The sequence below is a fragment of the Olea europaea genome, chromosome 10 (assembly GCF_002742605.1).
Source record: "Olea europaea var. sylvestris chromosome 10, O_europaea_v1, whole genome shotgun sequence".
Taxonomy (NCBI): Eukaryota; Viridiplantae; Streptophyta; class Magnoliopsida; order Lamiales; family Oleaceae; genus Olea; species Olea europaea.
In genome coordinates, this window is record NC_036246.1 from 16471995 (window position 1) to 16489818 (window position 17824).

Consider the following 17824-nt stretch of genomic DNA (forward strand, 5'->3'; position numbering starts at 1 on the left):
TCGAAACCGTAACTCATTGGATATAATGACGAAAATACGGGGAGGAGTTTAAATGGTCAAATATAAAACTATTATCTTATCTAGTACTGCGTGTCAAATATGAATTTTATTTAAAATGGGATAGCCATGAGTACTCTCAGTCAACTATCACATATGAGACTGGATGTGGGCACGTTTATTGGGGCAATTTCGTAGAACACGAAAAATAAAACTAAATTCTTTATATATACTCACATCTCTAGAAACCCGACGCGGTAGTTTGTTAGGGTTTTCAGATGAATTATCCTCTTCAGCTCCATTCTGAATCATTCTGAATTTCTGGAGGGTTGAATTTCCTCTTAAGCTGCATAGAATCATCTGTTGCTGAAGGCTGACTTTCTGCATTGCCCAATTGGTTAGTGCCCCTTTCTTCTTTCATACAGATCAGAGTTTCTTCCATCAAATCATCAGAAGAGACTGGAAACCTTTGATCAGAGGACTCAAATTCTTTATTTATTACATGGAAAAGATTATCTCCATTGTCTTCATAGGGACGCAATTCATTACAACTTTCTTGAGAATTATGGTAAAGGTTAGTGATAAGAGTAGTATCAGAAGAGAATAAAAGACTCTCATCGAAAACTGAAGCCACATTTTCATCGTTAAGCACGAAATCTGGTGGGATTTCGAAGCTGAAAACGTGGTTAGTGTGATTCGAAAACGAATCATGATCAAGCAAATGGAGCATGAAATAAGGATTTTGATCACTTGAAAGCATTCTGCTCAATGATCCCCAAGATTCTTCTTCAAAAAAAGCCTCAACAGACTCCATCTCCTTTGGAAAAAAAGGTCTTTGGTAAATTGGGAATGACAAGTAAATTTCTGATAGTTGAGCTAATTATAATACGCGGTTGGAATCACAGAAAATTCAGTCACATATATATAGTAGTACCCCAGAAAGAAAGAATTGTTCATGGTAAGAATTAGCTTGACTTTTCTATTACTTTGTTCTTTTGAATCAAAATATTTAAATAGTTTGGTCCTAATACTTTGTATCCTATCTCACGAGTCAACTTGTGACTCAGCAAAATACAACTCAGAGGGGACCGAGTTCATCCAATGATGAATTAAAATATTTTCATTCCTTCCAAACCCAACCTTAAGGGCTTCATCGTCCCGCTCCTAAATTTTTGTGAGGCCCCAACAAGTCAGGGAATAAAAGCTGCCTGTACATTGCGCCTATAAGGAGTCCAATCCCTTGTTTTAGGAATCGAACCCCCACACTGCGGCTACTAGCAAGGCGTGAGATAACCTCACTCCTATCCTTTAAACCACTAAACTATGCCGCAGAAAGCTATTTTCATTCCTTTCATGGTCTTAAGAAATCTTGCTAGACAACAATAATGACAGTAACAAGGAATTAAGTAAATTTCTCAACAAACGATAGATCAAATTGATGAAGTACTTTTTGTCACTTTATTGCAGTGTTCTAAAAATCAAAAAGTGTGGCGAAGCAGGGAGGCTAAGTTTCGATCTAAACGAGCTTAGGCTTAGACAAGACATAATAAAGCGTAAAAAAAAGAAAAGAAAATCTTCTTATTTTAATATTATTTTAAATTTTTAAGTCAATCTAAAATTTATTTAATAATTAAAGAGAAAAAAGCGTAAAAGAAGTTTTAAAAAAGCGTAAAAAAAGTGTGACTACGAAAAAGAATAAAAAGAAAAAAGCAAAATGAAAGCGCGAGATAAGACATTTAGCCCCCGCTTCATGACTAAACGGTGCTTTTTATAACATTCCTTCATTGTTAAACCCACTAGAACATGTATAGCTACATCTAGGTTCTTAGCATGAATCATTAGTTTTGTTGTGCGTCTCTCGTCTCACTTCTCTTGGAAATGCTAGTTGTCCAATTAAAACTAATTAGAATTGTTGAGTGTCTTGACCTAATCATTTGGTAATCGTTAATATAATTCAATTCGTGTTAAATGATAATATAGTTCGGTGAATGAAAGTGAGAGTACTTAAAAGAAAAAGAATTGGAGGAATGAGTCGAGAGAACGTGGAATCATTTCTTTAATATGATAATCAGTGAGAATTCTGTTGAGTAATAAAGAAAATGAATAAGTATTGCATTACTTAAATTACTCTAAATCCGACATGTTGACCTCCAACCTCAGCCGTTGTCCCTTCGAGTGCCTAAACATTAAGAATTATTTTATTCACAGTTAATGACTACAATAGTCATCCTATTCGATAACTTCTTAATTTAAGTATTAATTTATTGTAATTCTGTTGACTCAAATAATGAGTTAATGTCTCAAATAAAAAACCGATATATATGATGACTACTGCACCCACTAATTATGAATAGCAGTGCTCATCAGTTAATCTGTTGTCAACAGTTAAAGTCAATACTTCATTGAAGATTTATGTGGTGATATATGCTTTGTCACAAAAAGGAATTTTCATTTATAAGAACGACACAATTATAAAATAAAATAAAATAAATACAATTTATTATTATTATTATTATTTTTTTTTTTTAAATTTTCTAGTAGATGCACTAATGATATCTGGCATATTCATGAAATTGAACTCATGTAGTCGAGTTGCAAATTTATTAGAGTAGAGGCTTAATCTTTGTTTGGTGGGGGATTGCAATTAAAATTTAATTTAAATTAAAGACAACAATTTTTAACAACATTGGTGACCTTAGAAATTTGATCCACAAATCATGCTCACCTAACTTTGATTTTCACTTTCTAAACTCTTTAATTTTGATGCTCAAGCTGGAGTATGAAGGAAAATAGTTATTTGAAAGTGAGATATTTAAATTACATTCATGTCTTTTCAAATGAGGGAATATTTCTAGATTTTTCTCCAGACCTTAGGATAATTGGGCTATTTTGAGAAAATGTCAAATGTCGTCTTCTTATGGTTCTATTTTGAGAAAATGACAAATGTCGTCTTCTTATAGTTATCTTATAATTGATTCGGTTAAGAATCACGCTTTATCAATTGAGTTAGAGGACAGCCTAGATGGAGAGGGAGGTTCGTCTATTTTAAGCACACTTCTTAGGTTTTCACTTCTGCAGAGTGTACCCTTGCTTAAATAAGATATCACCTTGTAGTGTGTATCTAGCAGCTCTTATTTGCAATTTTTGTGCTACCATTTTATCCTCAGGAAAAATTTCATCTTTTATATAAAGAAATGATATCTTGCATCCATGAAGTTTTATCTTGTATTCATAGGATTCTCTCTCTCTCTCTCTCTCTCTCTCTCTCTCTCTCTCTCTCTCTCTCTCTTTTTTTTTTTTTTTTTTTTTTTTTTTTTTTTTTTTTTTTTTTTTTTTTTTTTTTTTTTTTTTTTGTTTTTTTTATTTTTTTTTTTTCTTTTATGTTGTTTTAAATAGCTCTACTTCATTTCAAAAACTTGTCAATTTTGACAAATCATCTAGGTGCTCATTTTCCTATTTGGGAATTTGGTTGAGTTTAAACTTTTCGAAGCACAGAAATAATCTTATGGCTTCTGTGAGATACACAGCCATTGTTTTGTCCTTGGCCGTGATCATACCATTTATCTAGTTCACACCAATTACAAGTCGCTTTTTATTTCAATATTTCAAGCTTGCATTTTTTAGCGACCCGTATGTCCATCAATGGTTCTTCGAACTCAACCACATTATTGATTGCTTTAATCATGAACTTTAACCCTAATTCAATTTATGCACTTCTGGGCTCATTAAGATTATATTTGCTCCATAGCTAGTATCTCCTAATGATCTATCCATCAACAATTTTCATGTTCCATGTTTGGGCTCTTTCTCAATGACTAGAATATCTTATAATTTTGCAATAAAGTCATTTAATGCATGTGTTTTGTTTACAGAGCATCTTTTATAGCTTATTTCAAATTGTCCCAGCTCTACATCAATTTCATTAATCTCCTTGAACATCAAGCTTTGCAGTACTTGTTTGAAAGAAAAAGTTGTTAATATTTTAATGCCGTGGCTCTGGAAAAATAGTGTTGCAAATTCCACAACATCGTAACTAAGGCAAGGGCTAACTTTTTCCATATCCGGATATCTAGCATTTGATTCTTACAGGGCTTTACTTACATAGTAGACTAGTAATTATTGTTGCCCCTTCTCGTTTTGGGTTTAGGTAATAGGAGTACTTTCCCTAGACAATCTTTTAGGGATTCAAATGCCCATTTCCATTCATTGCTCTATTCGAACTTTTTTCCTCCTTTCAGCACTTGGAAGAAAGGGGAACATTTATTCGTTGCTCGAGATATAAATGTACTTAGGATGGCAACCGCCTTTCTATTAGGCTTTGTAATTCTTTTCGTTTAGATGGAAACCTCATTTTTATGAGGGCCTAAATTTTGTCGGGGTTCACTTCAACAACATGCTAATTGACCACATATTTGATGAACTTTTCGAATTTTACTCCAAATGCCCATCTTAACGGATTGAGTTTCATCCTGTATTTTCATAATACAGTGAAAGTCTCTTCCAAGTGTTTCAAGTGGTCTTCAGCCTGAAGGCTTTTAATATGTAGTCCTCGTACTTTTTTTGCCCAAATGACATTTTGTTATAACAATGTAGTCCCTAACTATCACGAATGTGGCATGTTTCTCATCATGCCCATACATAGGGATCTGATTGTATCTCGAATATGCATCCATGAAGCTTACTAGCTCATTTCTTGTAGTTGCATCCAATAATTAATCAATTCTGGGGAACCAGAAGCTGTCTTTAGGACACGCTTTATTCAAGCCCTATAAAATCTTGGTAAGTTCACCATTTTTCATTGCTTTTTAGTATTAAGATCGGATTACATACCTAAATTGCATAGCGAGCTTCGTCTAATAACTCATCCACCTTACTCTTTAATGCCTCATATTCTTTTGACTTTAATTGGTTGGCGCCTTTTTATCTTAGGTTTGATCTTAGGGTCGAGCTTCAAGGCATGACATGCTACTTTGGGATCAATCCCTATCGTGTCCCCATGCTTCCAGGCAAACTCATCTAGGTTCGCGACTAGAAAGTATTTTAGCAAGCCTTTCATAGGTTTTCATAACTTCTTACTGATTTTTAGAGCGTTAATCAAATATTCTAAACTAATTGAAAAGCTTTCTAACTCTTTGATCACTGCCGCTTCTAATGTACACTTAGTTATTCGAGAGTCGATAGAGTCATCAATTTCTAGTTTTTCACTGGGTGACTTGTTTCAATCTAGTTTCTCACTTGGTGGCTTGTTTCAACTATGGCAACAATATTCTTAAGAGCTCCTAGGCCTCTTTTATGTTGCTTTTACAATTTCTGCACAAGATTCCTTCATTGTACTTTAAAAGTATTTCGCCTTTAGTCGTGGAATACTTTTCATGCGAATGATGGAAAGAGATTATTATATTTGCCAGCTTCAGGTAGGTTGTCTAAGGATTCCATTGTATGTGGATTTATCATTGACGATGTCAAATTTTCTTAGATCTCATGTATTTCTCAGTTAGAGTATAAATTTGTGGTCAACTTTATTTTCTTTCCCACAGATAGCGTCAATTTATTGACTGTAGAAATCTGAACAACAAATTATGCTCACATAATTATAATTTTTACTTCCTAAACTCTCTAGCTTTGATGCTCAAATTGAAGCAGGAAGGAAAATAGCTATTTGAAGGGAAGATATATGAATTGCATCAATATCTATTCAAATGAGGGGATATTTATAGATTTTCCTCCAAATCCTAGGGGTAATTGCGTCATTTTGATGGCAGATAACGACTCCTTATTAGTTGATTTATAATTGATTTGGTTAAAAATCACACTTTATTTATTGGCCCCACATGTCTTTACTTGCCAGTCTAGGGACATCCTGGATGGAGGGGGATGTTCGCCTACTTCGAGCGCACTTCTTAGGCCTTGTTCCCCTTGTAAGCTGCTTCACTTCTCTAGATTGGGCAATGTTCGCGGAGTGTATTTTTTTTATTCAATAAACACATTTTATGGGATCGATTCACAACTTTTCATCTGTACATTCATCAACTTTTATCAAATTTGTTAAAATTCTAATTTTAATTCCAGCTAAACAGAGGCTTAATTTGCACTTCTATTTTATTTGGAGTAATAAATGAGAGCTATGTAATTTCATTTTTTCCTCAATCCCCGTACTATCTTATCTCTAACTATAAAAAAATTTAAATAATCTAATGATTTTCAAAGAAAATATTCTGAATCTCCATGTTATTTATCTACATTATTCATTAAAAATCCTATTATTTAGTCGTGAATTTGGTTAATTAACTTGACGTCATCTCCCATGTAAACCTGTGTTATATTGCGACATTACTGAACCGTGCACAATATGCGAGTTAATTGTTACAATGGTCATTGAACTTAGATTCATGTCTTTGATTGGTCATTGAAGTTTAAAATGTCAAGTTTTGGCCACTGAACTTTGGTCAATATCTTCAATTGCTCACTGAACTTAAGTTCATATTTTAGATTGCTCTCTGAAATTTAAAATGTCGAATTTTGGCCACTGAACTTTGAAATATGCCGTAAGTTACTCACTAGTATAACCTTTGAACTTTGAAAAATATCGAGTTTACAGTGAGTAATGTACAACATTTTTCAAAGTTCATGAGTATGATCAATCTATATTTAACATCTCATTAGCAAGATGAAATGAGTTTTAACCAAACTATAATAATAGAATACAACTCTGCCTTTACCAACTGCTATATGACAATATAAATTTCAAACAAGAGAAGAAAAATAAAAATGAAGAAAAATGTATTTGTTCTATTAACATCTTTTAGCAACCAGTTTTGAAAATAATCTATTCATGAGTTTCATGGTAAATATGAATAAAATTTAACATTTAACATTATTAGTTCTTGTTTAAACATATATGTTAATTTATGTTAAATATATTACTATAATGTCGATGGGTAAACTGCGGATTAAAATCGAACCAAATCCAAATTGTGGTTTGGTTTAGAAAAATTTCAAACCGCATAAAATGATTTTAATTTAAAATATAACACAAATCGCCCAAACCGAAATGCGTTCACTCCAAATGTTGAGGTATCAATGTATATAAATATTTAGGTGTCAAATGTCGAGGTAGGGGTGAACGCGATTCAATTTGGGCGGTTTGTGCTATATTTTAAACTAAAATCATTTTATGCGGTTTGAAATTTTTCTAAATTAAAACAAACCATTTTATTTTTCAAATCAAACCAAACCAAACCATAATTTGCGATTTGGTTCGATTTTAATCCACGATTTACCTATCAATATTATAGTAATATATTTAACATAAATTAACATATAAGTGTAGATAAGAACTAATAATATTAAATTTTATTCATATTTACCATGAAATTCATGAATAGATTATTTCAAAATTGGTTGTTAAAAGATGTTAATAGAACAAATACATCTTTCTTCATTTTTATTTTATCTTCTCTTGTTTGAAATTTAAATTGTCATATAGCAGCTGGTGAAGGTATAGTTATATTTTGTTATTATAGTTTGGTTAAAACTCATTTCCTCTTGCTAATGGGATGTTAAATAAAGATTGAACGGGATATGTTTAGATGTACAAAAATTGATAGGGTTTCGGCTTATTGTGAATTGTCGAATTTCATTTTTTAACTATTTTATGAAGGTAGTAGTACTAGTTAAGAAACATTAACATTTTCATACAATCAATACTCTCTGTCTTTCGTTCATTCCAAATCACGAACAAATTCATTAATTATCTAGGCATACAAAATGTCATTTTTCTATCCAAATCACAACTACAAGTGTATAATAAGTTTAAAAACAAAAATAAAAGAAGAACAACGGAAAAATCACTTGAATGAGAATCTAAGACTTACTGAAAGAGAAGAGAGAAAGATGCGCTTCAGGTAAAAATTACCAGATTAACAAGCAAATGCGACTAGCGAGTCATTCAGCAGCGGTAAACAAATGTCAACTGTTAGGGCAATGGGAATTTACGTTAGGGCTTCTAAAACTTTTGACGCGATTTGTTGATATAGTTTTGTTGAATTATGATTTGAATTGTTGAAATTATATGTTTTTTTCATTTCATTTCATATGATTTTGGAATAATTTTAGTTTAGTTTAGATATTGGGTGAGAATGTGTTGTGAATACCTTAGGGTAATAATGATGAACCTAATTTACTTTTAATGATTATTTTAATAGGCTGGTTGTAATTTGTATTGCTAAATTGATATTTTTTTTCCTAAAAAGTGAAAGTTGTAAAATTTTTAAGTTAATTAAATTAATGTTTTAATTAAAAAATTAAAAACGGTTCGGTTCAATTTTTGTGTGATTTTTGAAAATCAAAACTTAAACCAAACCATTTTGAAAAGGTTTGATTTAGTTTGAGAGAAAAAAAATCACAGATCCACGTGAACACAAACCAACGGTTTCAATTCAATGATTTCGGTTTGATTTGCGTTTTCGCGATTTTTTTTGTGCAGCCCTACTATATTACACTAAAATGTTAATTTAAAATCTTGAGATTTTATTACAAGAATTTTTGGTACATACCACCGGCCATTGCACGATCTATATGAAAATACGAAGCCCCAAAATGCTTCTGCAAATAGAGGGGAATAGAATCCAACATTTGCAAACAGTATGAAATTAAAAACCCTAAAACTAAGATTTTGTTCTCATTTGACATTCGTGACAGATTGGATGGCTTTTAGGGTAATCAGTTCGCACCTTTTCATCATTAACAAGAGTCGAAGGTGCCACCTAATTTCTGCCTCATCAATCTTCCAGTTGAATCCATGACATTGATCCACGTATTCACTATTATCTTATTATTTTCGAAAGTATAGAACTTGAATCTTGAGCTGTTAATCTTATCGAACACTTAATGTAAAAAAAATTAAAATGTTAAAAAATAAGATATTAAATTATCTAACATGTTGAATCATGATTATTTATTTATTGGCAATTAGCGTTTACAAAGGGGCTCGGACCAACTATTTTCTATCAACTATTTTCAATTATGGTGTAAAAAGAAATGCAAATTTTATTTTTCGACAAAAATGTAAAACAATGATTTAAATTTACCTCTTTTTTTACATTCACAAGCGATAAAAAGTGGACTTAGATCTTTTTATTGGAACAAAATTTGAAATTATAACCACCGGAATGTAAATGAGAATGAAAAAGTGATTTTGAAAAAATCAATTTTACACCACGATTGAGAAATTCTTATAACATCATAGAATGACAAATTTACATAAAATTTTTATTTTGACTTTTTTTTTTATTTTGTTTTTTTTTTATTTTGTTTTGTTTTTTTTTTTTTAAAGTTTATTAGTCCAAATTAGTTACAATACGATTTCCTCATCTATTTATTGAATAAAAGCCTTGAAGATTGGACCAAAATTTTGATAATTGTATCGGCTATAAATTTTGAAGAAATTTTAAGATTTTGCCAAAAATTGGAAAAAAAAAATTATTATTAACTAAATCAATATGGAATTAGGTTATAATGATAAAAGCACCATTGATGAAGGTGAGACTCAAGTGGAGACATGAGATGCCATTGACCGTTGGTGAAGAAATAGAAGTAATTTTGTGTGTGTTTTAAATAAGAAATTAAATAGGCCGTACTCAAAAAGAAAAATAAATTAAAATTGACAACTAAATTAATTGTTTCGTATAAATTACCAAACATATTCTCTATGATTATCTAGTCTTGATGGAAAACACAGACTTTTACTTTTAAAATAATCTATGGTAGGTATGCTTAAGCATTTTCATTGAACATATATAATGATAGGCATTGAGGTCAAAAGTCTTTTGACTTTCTTATGTCATGTATTGAATATAATTTGGAAGACAACTTATTTTTAAGTCAATTATTTGATGTTTTACTTTACTAATTAAAGGTTTCTTAGTTAAATCAATTATTTAATGTTGTCTTTTTCCCAACCGTTCATTTCAACTGAGACTTTAATAACATGTTGAATAAAATAATTCTATCCAGCACTATTTGTACCATAACTTCATGCTAATGATGCTATATGATAGATTCAATAAATTGTGTAAAATAAATAACTTATTTAGTATCACATTAATGTCATCTAAACTGATATGATTGGCAGCACCATGATTAAGCTAAAAATAGGGCCCACTATGCGTTTAATTTCATTCCATATCTACAATATTGAGTCATCTTTTAATATGTTGCTAAGAAGACCATGGCTTCATGCAACGAGAGTCTATATGGAGATGATGCTAAATAACATTACTCTTAACATATTCCACACGCTTGCAAACAATCATTTAAACATCGGTTGCATTGCCATCCTTAGCCCCTATTTGACAATCATCATTTGGGAAAAATAGAATTTTGAATAGTAATTTTTATGAAAATGTGTAGTCAAAATGTAAGAAAAAAATTTCAATTTAAGCATTAAGTATTTTATTTCATCAATATGTTGTTAATAAGTACGTAAAAGAAAAAGCTTGAAAATAACGATTGTCAAATAGACTTGTTGTATGGGAACCACAAGTTCTCATGCCCAACCAATGTATAACTTCTACAAACTAACAAGTTTTTGAAGGCAAGGATAGAATACCATGCATCATCATGTTACCAGCTATTGTAAGAAAAGCATACTACCATCTGAAAATGTAATTATCAAGCATACGAATCTTTCAATTGAAATTTAACCACATCTCAAGTTTGAACAAAGAATTATTCAGCCAGCACGATGTGCAAAATGCTCAAGTATCATCTTGCATCGCCCATAAGAATGATATATGCCACAGTATTTCACTATGATAAAGGCAATTTGGTTCCTGAATTAACTAAGAGAAGAATCAAGAGCCGTCCAACAACTTTCATTCGTCGCCAAACCCAACCGCATAGTGACCTGCGTTTTTGTCCTGCAAATGAGTAATCCTCGTCAATTAGTGTGTCCGGCTCTGCACAATTGGTTAATGAAGCAGCAGTAGAACATGGAAGTATACAGTAGCTCAACCATATCACAACCTATCCTTTCATCCACCAGTACAGAAAAGCAACCTTATATTTAACTGACGTGCCCCATAATGATAGAAACGATATATAGAACTTTATGCCATCTTGCATTAATAAGATTAGGATCTCAACCTAATCTAGGAATAATAGTCGTGTACGTATCCTATAATGTTGTGTAATCAAACATAGACCTATGACCTAACTATGAGAACAGCATGTTGATTATGAGCAAGTGGGATTCCAGCCTCGACGAGATATTAATGATGCATCGACATGGATACATGTGTCCGACATGCGCCAATATGCAATTTTTCAACAAGTATTGACAAGGCATGTAGCTGACACGTTAATTAAAATCTTTAAAATACTTTATTTATATAGTATAAATTTAATTTTTTGCTTATTATTAATTTTTCTTGTTGAAGTATTTTAGATATGAGTACGTACTTGGTATTTAATAATAACTTTTGAGTTAAAAATATATAATATTTTTGATAACGAAAGAAGAATGACCATGGTAGAGTGTTAGTATCCAACACGAGTCCGACACGAACATGCTATCCTAGTAGAAGTATCCGTGCAACATTGGCAAGGGCAATAAAAAAAAAATGTACACACAACACTACGAGAGTGCTGACTTTCATTTCTTGCTGTGTCAGAAGGGAGGGAGAACACCCATGACAAATGATAGAGTTGCAAAAATTTTAGAGAATCAACTACCTGGGATAACATCCGTTGTTTGTTTAGGAATTGAGTCCTTGCCTTGTTGAGAGCTGAGTTAGGTGATTTGTACATCCTCTGTAATTGCCAAAAAAAGGCGATCAGCAAATTTTAAGTATAGGAGAAGCTCAAAAGCTGTAACCCCCACCCCCACCAACCACAATCACCTTCGCACACGCTGCAACTGCATTAATGCAGAGCCCCAAAATACAAAACTAACATAACATAGAACAGACAACAGAAGAAACTAGCTTAACCAGCTCAAGCACAAGATTTAATGCATTACAAAGATTCTTTTTAACAGACCCACAAATTAGATCAAATCAACTTGACAACTGAAGTGGAGTACTCCATCCACTCATCCAGAAAAGTGTTTTGAGTTGAGAAGTTCTAGCCAACTACATGACTAATTCTAGGGCAATATTAAAATCTGGTTTTCCAAAAGAAAAATTACTTGATATTGAATCATTTTTTAAAACTTAGTCCGGATTTAATTTGTTTCCAATATATTAATAACACTTTGTTGAACAAATTGAAAACAATCTTTTCGGAGAAAAGCATAAATAAAATGAGCACATGCCACAACGATATTTAGCCCTTGTTTGATTTTTATTTTTTCAAAATCACTTTTCCACAAACTCATTTTTATTTCATATTCTACCGATAAAATAATTTAGCATGTGCACTCTTAGCTTTTTCCAACTTTTTAGCCACACCCAAAAAAAAAAAAAAAAAAAAAAAAAAATTCATTCCACAAAATCACTTCTCAAAAATTCAAAATCAAACATGGGATAATTGCAAAATCTTAGCATGTAAATCTTAGTTGATTCAGCACTCAACACCATGTGATATATACAAATGTGGGCCCAAATACATATGCTACAATGCACAATATCCATGGGTGCATCATTTCAACTGATATCAAAAACTCCTCTAAGCACATGATAAAGATTGCTCTATTGTATCTCAACAATATAATGAACAAAGGAAGACATGGACCATTATTCCACATGAATATTACTATAAGTTAAAAATTAACTGAGTTGTTCATAAACTATATCAGAGCCAATGAACTAGAAGATCAATACATAAGCTTAGCAACAGAGTTGCTTGCCAAAGATGATTGTGGTAAGGATGTTGTAGACTAACCTTTTCACCTCCAGACATGCGATGCTCGACACCTGAAGCAATCTTTTTCTTTGGCATGAAGCCGAAGACATCATGAAGAAATTCGTTCTCCTGTTTTGAACAAAGTATGAACGGACGATGTTAGCACAGCTATAGAGAAATCGAGCATAAATCCATTTGGCTTCGGACAAAAGTCTACCTGCATATGCTTCACAAATCCTCCCCCGAGAAAATGTTTCAGAAAGTTCAACTGTTCAAATACAACGATCAAAAAGTGCAAACTTGTAGAAACTATTGACCACTATAAGTAAATAAAGAAGGAATAGACCTGTATCAGCTGTGCCCATGTAGTAGTGTTTAGTGACTCCCCACCAATCTTCACTGAGGTCTCTGGAGTACGGCCATCCTAAAGTTTCAACATTGATAAAAAGATCAGACAACCAGAAAGAATATTCTTTATAGCTGAAAATATTGATATAATATACCTCAAGAAATTCAACGATATCTCGAAACCTATTCCTCTGATTATTGAGATCTTTCTTGGCAGAACCTTTCCCCCCTGCCTCAACAGAGAGGTCACTCATTTGGTTTAAAACTTTAGTCCTTAACCCCTGAATGTGAACTAATTGTCTCTGACCATTTTCTGCGTCAGTGGAAATGTCACTAGATCCTTTGGCTTCAGCAGAGAACTTATCCAAGCTGCCTATCTCAAAAATTAAAGCAAGTGCTTCACCAGCTGCAATGCGTAGGGACCTATCTTCCTTGTCTAGAAGAGAAGAAAAATATGAAATTGACCTGCATCATTCATGAAGACAATAAACACCATCAATAAGCTGTGAAATACATTACCCACTGACCCATTGTATACAATATGAAGATGAAAACAGTCCAGACAAACAAAAATTTACTCACTCTTGCCAACTTTTGGAATTGAACGTCCCTCCATCCACAGTAGTGAGGAGAAATGACCAAGCAGACACAACCGTGGTTATCATAGCTGGTGAAGGTTTAGCAGCAGCCACCTGAAATCAGATCCAGATTCATGACATCGTAAAATTTATAGCTGGTGAAGGCAGTGATGAACAACTAATATTGACAACTAAAACTTGAAAAATTAGGAATCAAACCACCAATGCTTAAATAAAATTAAAACTATACCAATACAAATGACATCATAGATCAAGTATTATTAATAATTAATTTGCAATTAACAACAATATTAATGCTTGATCACATGCATAGATAAAACAAAAACATAGAATGTATCATCTACAAAAATAAACTACCACGTGACAAAGAAATAGACACCACCACATCAATTGCGCCTGACTGCTAAAACTAAATGCATGTCAATGCAATAAAGTAGACGACGTACATTGGGACCCAATTTTGGATGAGCCACTTGCCACATTATTTGCATTGATTTCTCTGTTTCCTCCGGTCCTTCTCCGCCAATAAAAGTAATAATAGCCAAACACTCCAGCAACTGCAATTTATATCAGCACGATATCCAAAGAGTATCAAAACAGGTCACAGAAGTAAAATTGCAATTTAAAATAAAGTTACTGCCAGAGTCTGACATACAGATGATATCTTGGATGGTTCAGAACGAGATTTCAGAGCTTCTGATATGAGAGATAGAGATTCTTCCAAAATTTCCTGTGCTTTCTCTCCAGGACCAATTGTCAGGGCCAAAAGTCCTATCAAGAGTTATTGGATAATATATTAATGGTCTGCTATAAAATTATAAGATTGACATTGTTTATGTGGAGAATAGAAATAATTACCAATGACATGAGATGCTAAAGCAATCTCCTTGGCAGAACCCTTCTTGATTGAATTCAAACATTGATGCAGAAGTGTAGCAAACCTAGGTCAAGAAACACTATATTATCACCAGAACACTACAACAAGATGATACATCAACAAGTGCATCAGAAAAAGTGAAATTCCACTCTAATGAACTGAGTTACTAAGATAAAGTTCAATAGCTAGGGAGTAATATTAATTTAAATGAGTCTTTAATGCATGATAACTCAAATTAGCCAAGTGGAATCCCCAATCCTCCAGGCTCCAACATAATAAAATTTATAGAGCTACCCTTCCCCTCCTTCCCTCCCCCTCTCTTACAACCACCCAAAAAAAGGGGAAATGAAAAAGTTTAAGTCAAAGCATATTGAATGCACATCAACTTCTAGCGGTCCAACTATGCAAAATATTTGGAAATATATCACATACACCAATGGTAATACTAAAAATATAGATTTATGCTCAATAACCTCTAAAGCATAAAAAAAGAAAAAAATAGAATAGCATTTGAAACAGGGAATTAGCATACTTGTTTTCAACAAACTCATGCGGTAAGCTGTTATTAAATGCTTCAATAATTGACGACAAAGCCTTCTCTCTTGTAGATCCTCTGTAGAAGGCAAACAGAATACACATATTAAACAAAGTCCCTTCTTGTTTCGTAGTCAATAAATTAGATCTGTAAATAAGAATTTCAGCATTCTTTTAGAACTGCAGCCAATATCCAAAGTTAACACCTTAAAAACTTTCACTAGAACATACAACTGATAAATGATAAAGCACCGAACAGATATTGAACAATACCTTTTTTCGTACAGAGCATCTAAACATTGATCAAGTAAACTATCTTTATCCACTTGCACTTCTTCAACATTTGAGAATACCATATTTTCTGACTGCATGGTTGATGACGATGAGCTCACACTAGATGCATCATCACTATCCAACATAGCAACATTCTTTTTTTGAGAACTTCCTGTAAAATTACATGACATAAGGCAGGTTAAAACACAAAGCCAAGGATTTCGGAGCAATATAATCATAATCAAACAAATCTTTAAAAAAAAAAAAAAAGAAAGAAAAAGGGTAATTATCATAAAGTAATACGAAATTCCTAATTTCTACGGGGCCACATGCTAAACACATTTCCAAAAACAGAAACAAGATTTGAACCAAAAAATTTACAACCAAATGAAAAACAAGATTCAAGTCATTCAAAGATAATAACCAGATGACTGAGCTCGAATTAAGAAAGTTACTAAATGAACCCCACGTGCTAACTATGACTTTAATTAGGAACAATTTTTAAATCTCGTGTCTATTTAAGCACAAATCCAAGAACTTACTAGCAAGAACATCGACTCCAAATTGAGATAATTATCATAAAATAAACAACAATGTCAAAAACACAATCAATTATTAAATATTTAAATTCAGAGATCTAATCAAACAACCAAATTACTTCATTAATGCTATTCAGAAATTAACAACAATATACGTAATTAATTTAGACAGTTTTCAACTTCAGTGAGACCACGCAAAGGAAACAATTAGGCCTTCCACAATCAATTGCTAATAAATCAAACAGAAACTAAAACATTAAGTATAGAAACCCTAAAAATGAAATTCCACTAACGAATTAACTCAATTAATTAAATAACATACTTTTACCCATGGTGTCGCTATGCTCTTCGCACCTACACTGGCGATTATTATTAACTAATTAACGCAAAAAAGAAACGATACAAGAATGACTAGAAATTGGACGATGAAAAGAAGCTATAGAAACAAGAAAATTGCAGGATTCAGAATGAATTGAAGAACAATTAACGCCAAAATATAACAACAAATTCTCAATTGAATCGATGATCAATGTATCCATTAAAGAATTTGGTTTAATGAGGAGAGAATCTAGCGTAGAGACGATTTGAGCGGTTAGAGAAAATAGAGAAGAATCTCAGATGAAAATGGGACACTTTATAAATGGGAGATTTCAATTTAAGAGCATGTTTGGCCAAGCCTTTAGTCAATTTTATTATTTTACTAAAAATTTGGATTAACTTTATTTAATATAACTATTAATTTATCCTCTCTAAGTGACTTATTAACCTTCACCATTTTAAAAATTATTTTAAAACATACCTCTTACTTATAAGTAAATATTTTTAGACAAACATGGTCTTAGCACATTATAATTTTCTTTCTCGATTAGGTTTTTCTTATGAGAGAGAAGAGGGGAATTTTCAAGAAGGGTGTTTGGAATATTCTGAGGAGAGAGGAGAAAAAGGTTTTGACGTGGATGATGACGTGGTTCGATCTGGTTTTAGTGGGACCTACTTGACAATTGGTGGCAGGAAAGTAGACACGTGTGTTTGTCGCACGTGACACGTTGATGTGCGCCATTGAGCCTTTCCACTAGCATCGATCTTTCGTTTTGTCATAAGTTATACTTGACGTGAATCATGTGGTTTAGAAACAAATTTGGCAAAACTAAAAATCATTTTTAAAATAATTTGGCGTAGTAGATTCATTAATTTTAAAGGCACTTAAAAAAAAAAAGAGGAAATATATATATATACACACACACACACACTCTAGTACGCATAGTTGTCAGAACCAGATTGGATTAGTCCGAACCGAGAACCACCAAACTGGACCTTGGTCCGGTCCGAGTGAAGAAACTTATTAGTTAAGCATGTGAATCGGACTCTGATCGGTTCGCCTGCCTACCAACCCTCCAAATCGGATGGTTTTCAGTGGAATCGGATTCGGCTCAACGTGTGAACCGAATTATTAGTAAATTGAAATAAAATGTCATAATATTACTAAATTGAAATAAAATGTCATACTAAGTTCGGACGGTTTTCAATGGAACCGAAAACAGTTCAATGTGTGAACTAGATTATTACTAAATTGAAATAAAATGTCATATTAAGTTCAATGTCATACTAAATTTGATGAAGCTGTGGTTCGAACCGTGGCTAGCATAGGAATGTCAAACGGGCTGAGCGGCTCATTAGCTCATGGGTTTGACGAGCCCGAGTCCGAGTCCGAGCCAAGCGGGGGCTCAATCCCAAGAGCTGAACTTGCTCGGCTCATCAGAAAATATGAAAATTTTATTTTAAAAAAAAAAAGTCCAAAAATGTGCAAAAAAAAA

At 32.6% G+C, this 17824-nt stretch overlaps 1 protein-coding gene across 1 annotated transcript; it reads right to left on the minus strand.

The window, feature by feature from the left end:
* Positions 1-10631: 10631 nt before the first annotated feature.
* LOC111401382 (interferon-related developmental regulator 1-like) lies at positions 10632-16683 on the minus strand. The gene is made up of 13 exons (XM_023029091.1): positions 16333-16683; positions 15472-15643; positions 15197-15277; positions 14646-14728; positions 14443-14558; positions 14234-14344; positions 13771-13880; positions 13344-13653; positions 13187-13264; positions 13058-13108; positions 12880-12969; positions 11731-11808; positions 10632-10916 (listed from the first exon to the last, which is right to left on the minus strand). Exons 1-13 carry the CDS (start codon positions 16340-16342, stop codon positions 10872-10874), a joined length of 1335 nt encoding a protein of 444 aa, XP_022884859.1. The 5' UTR covers positions 16343-16683; the 3' UTR covers positions 10632-10871.
* Positions 16684-17824: the final 1141 nt, after the last annotated feature.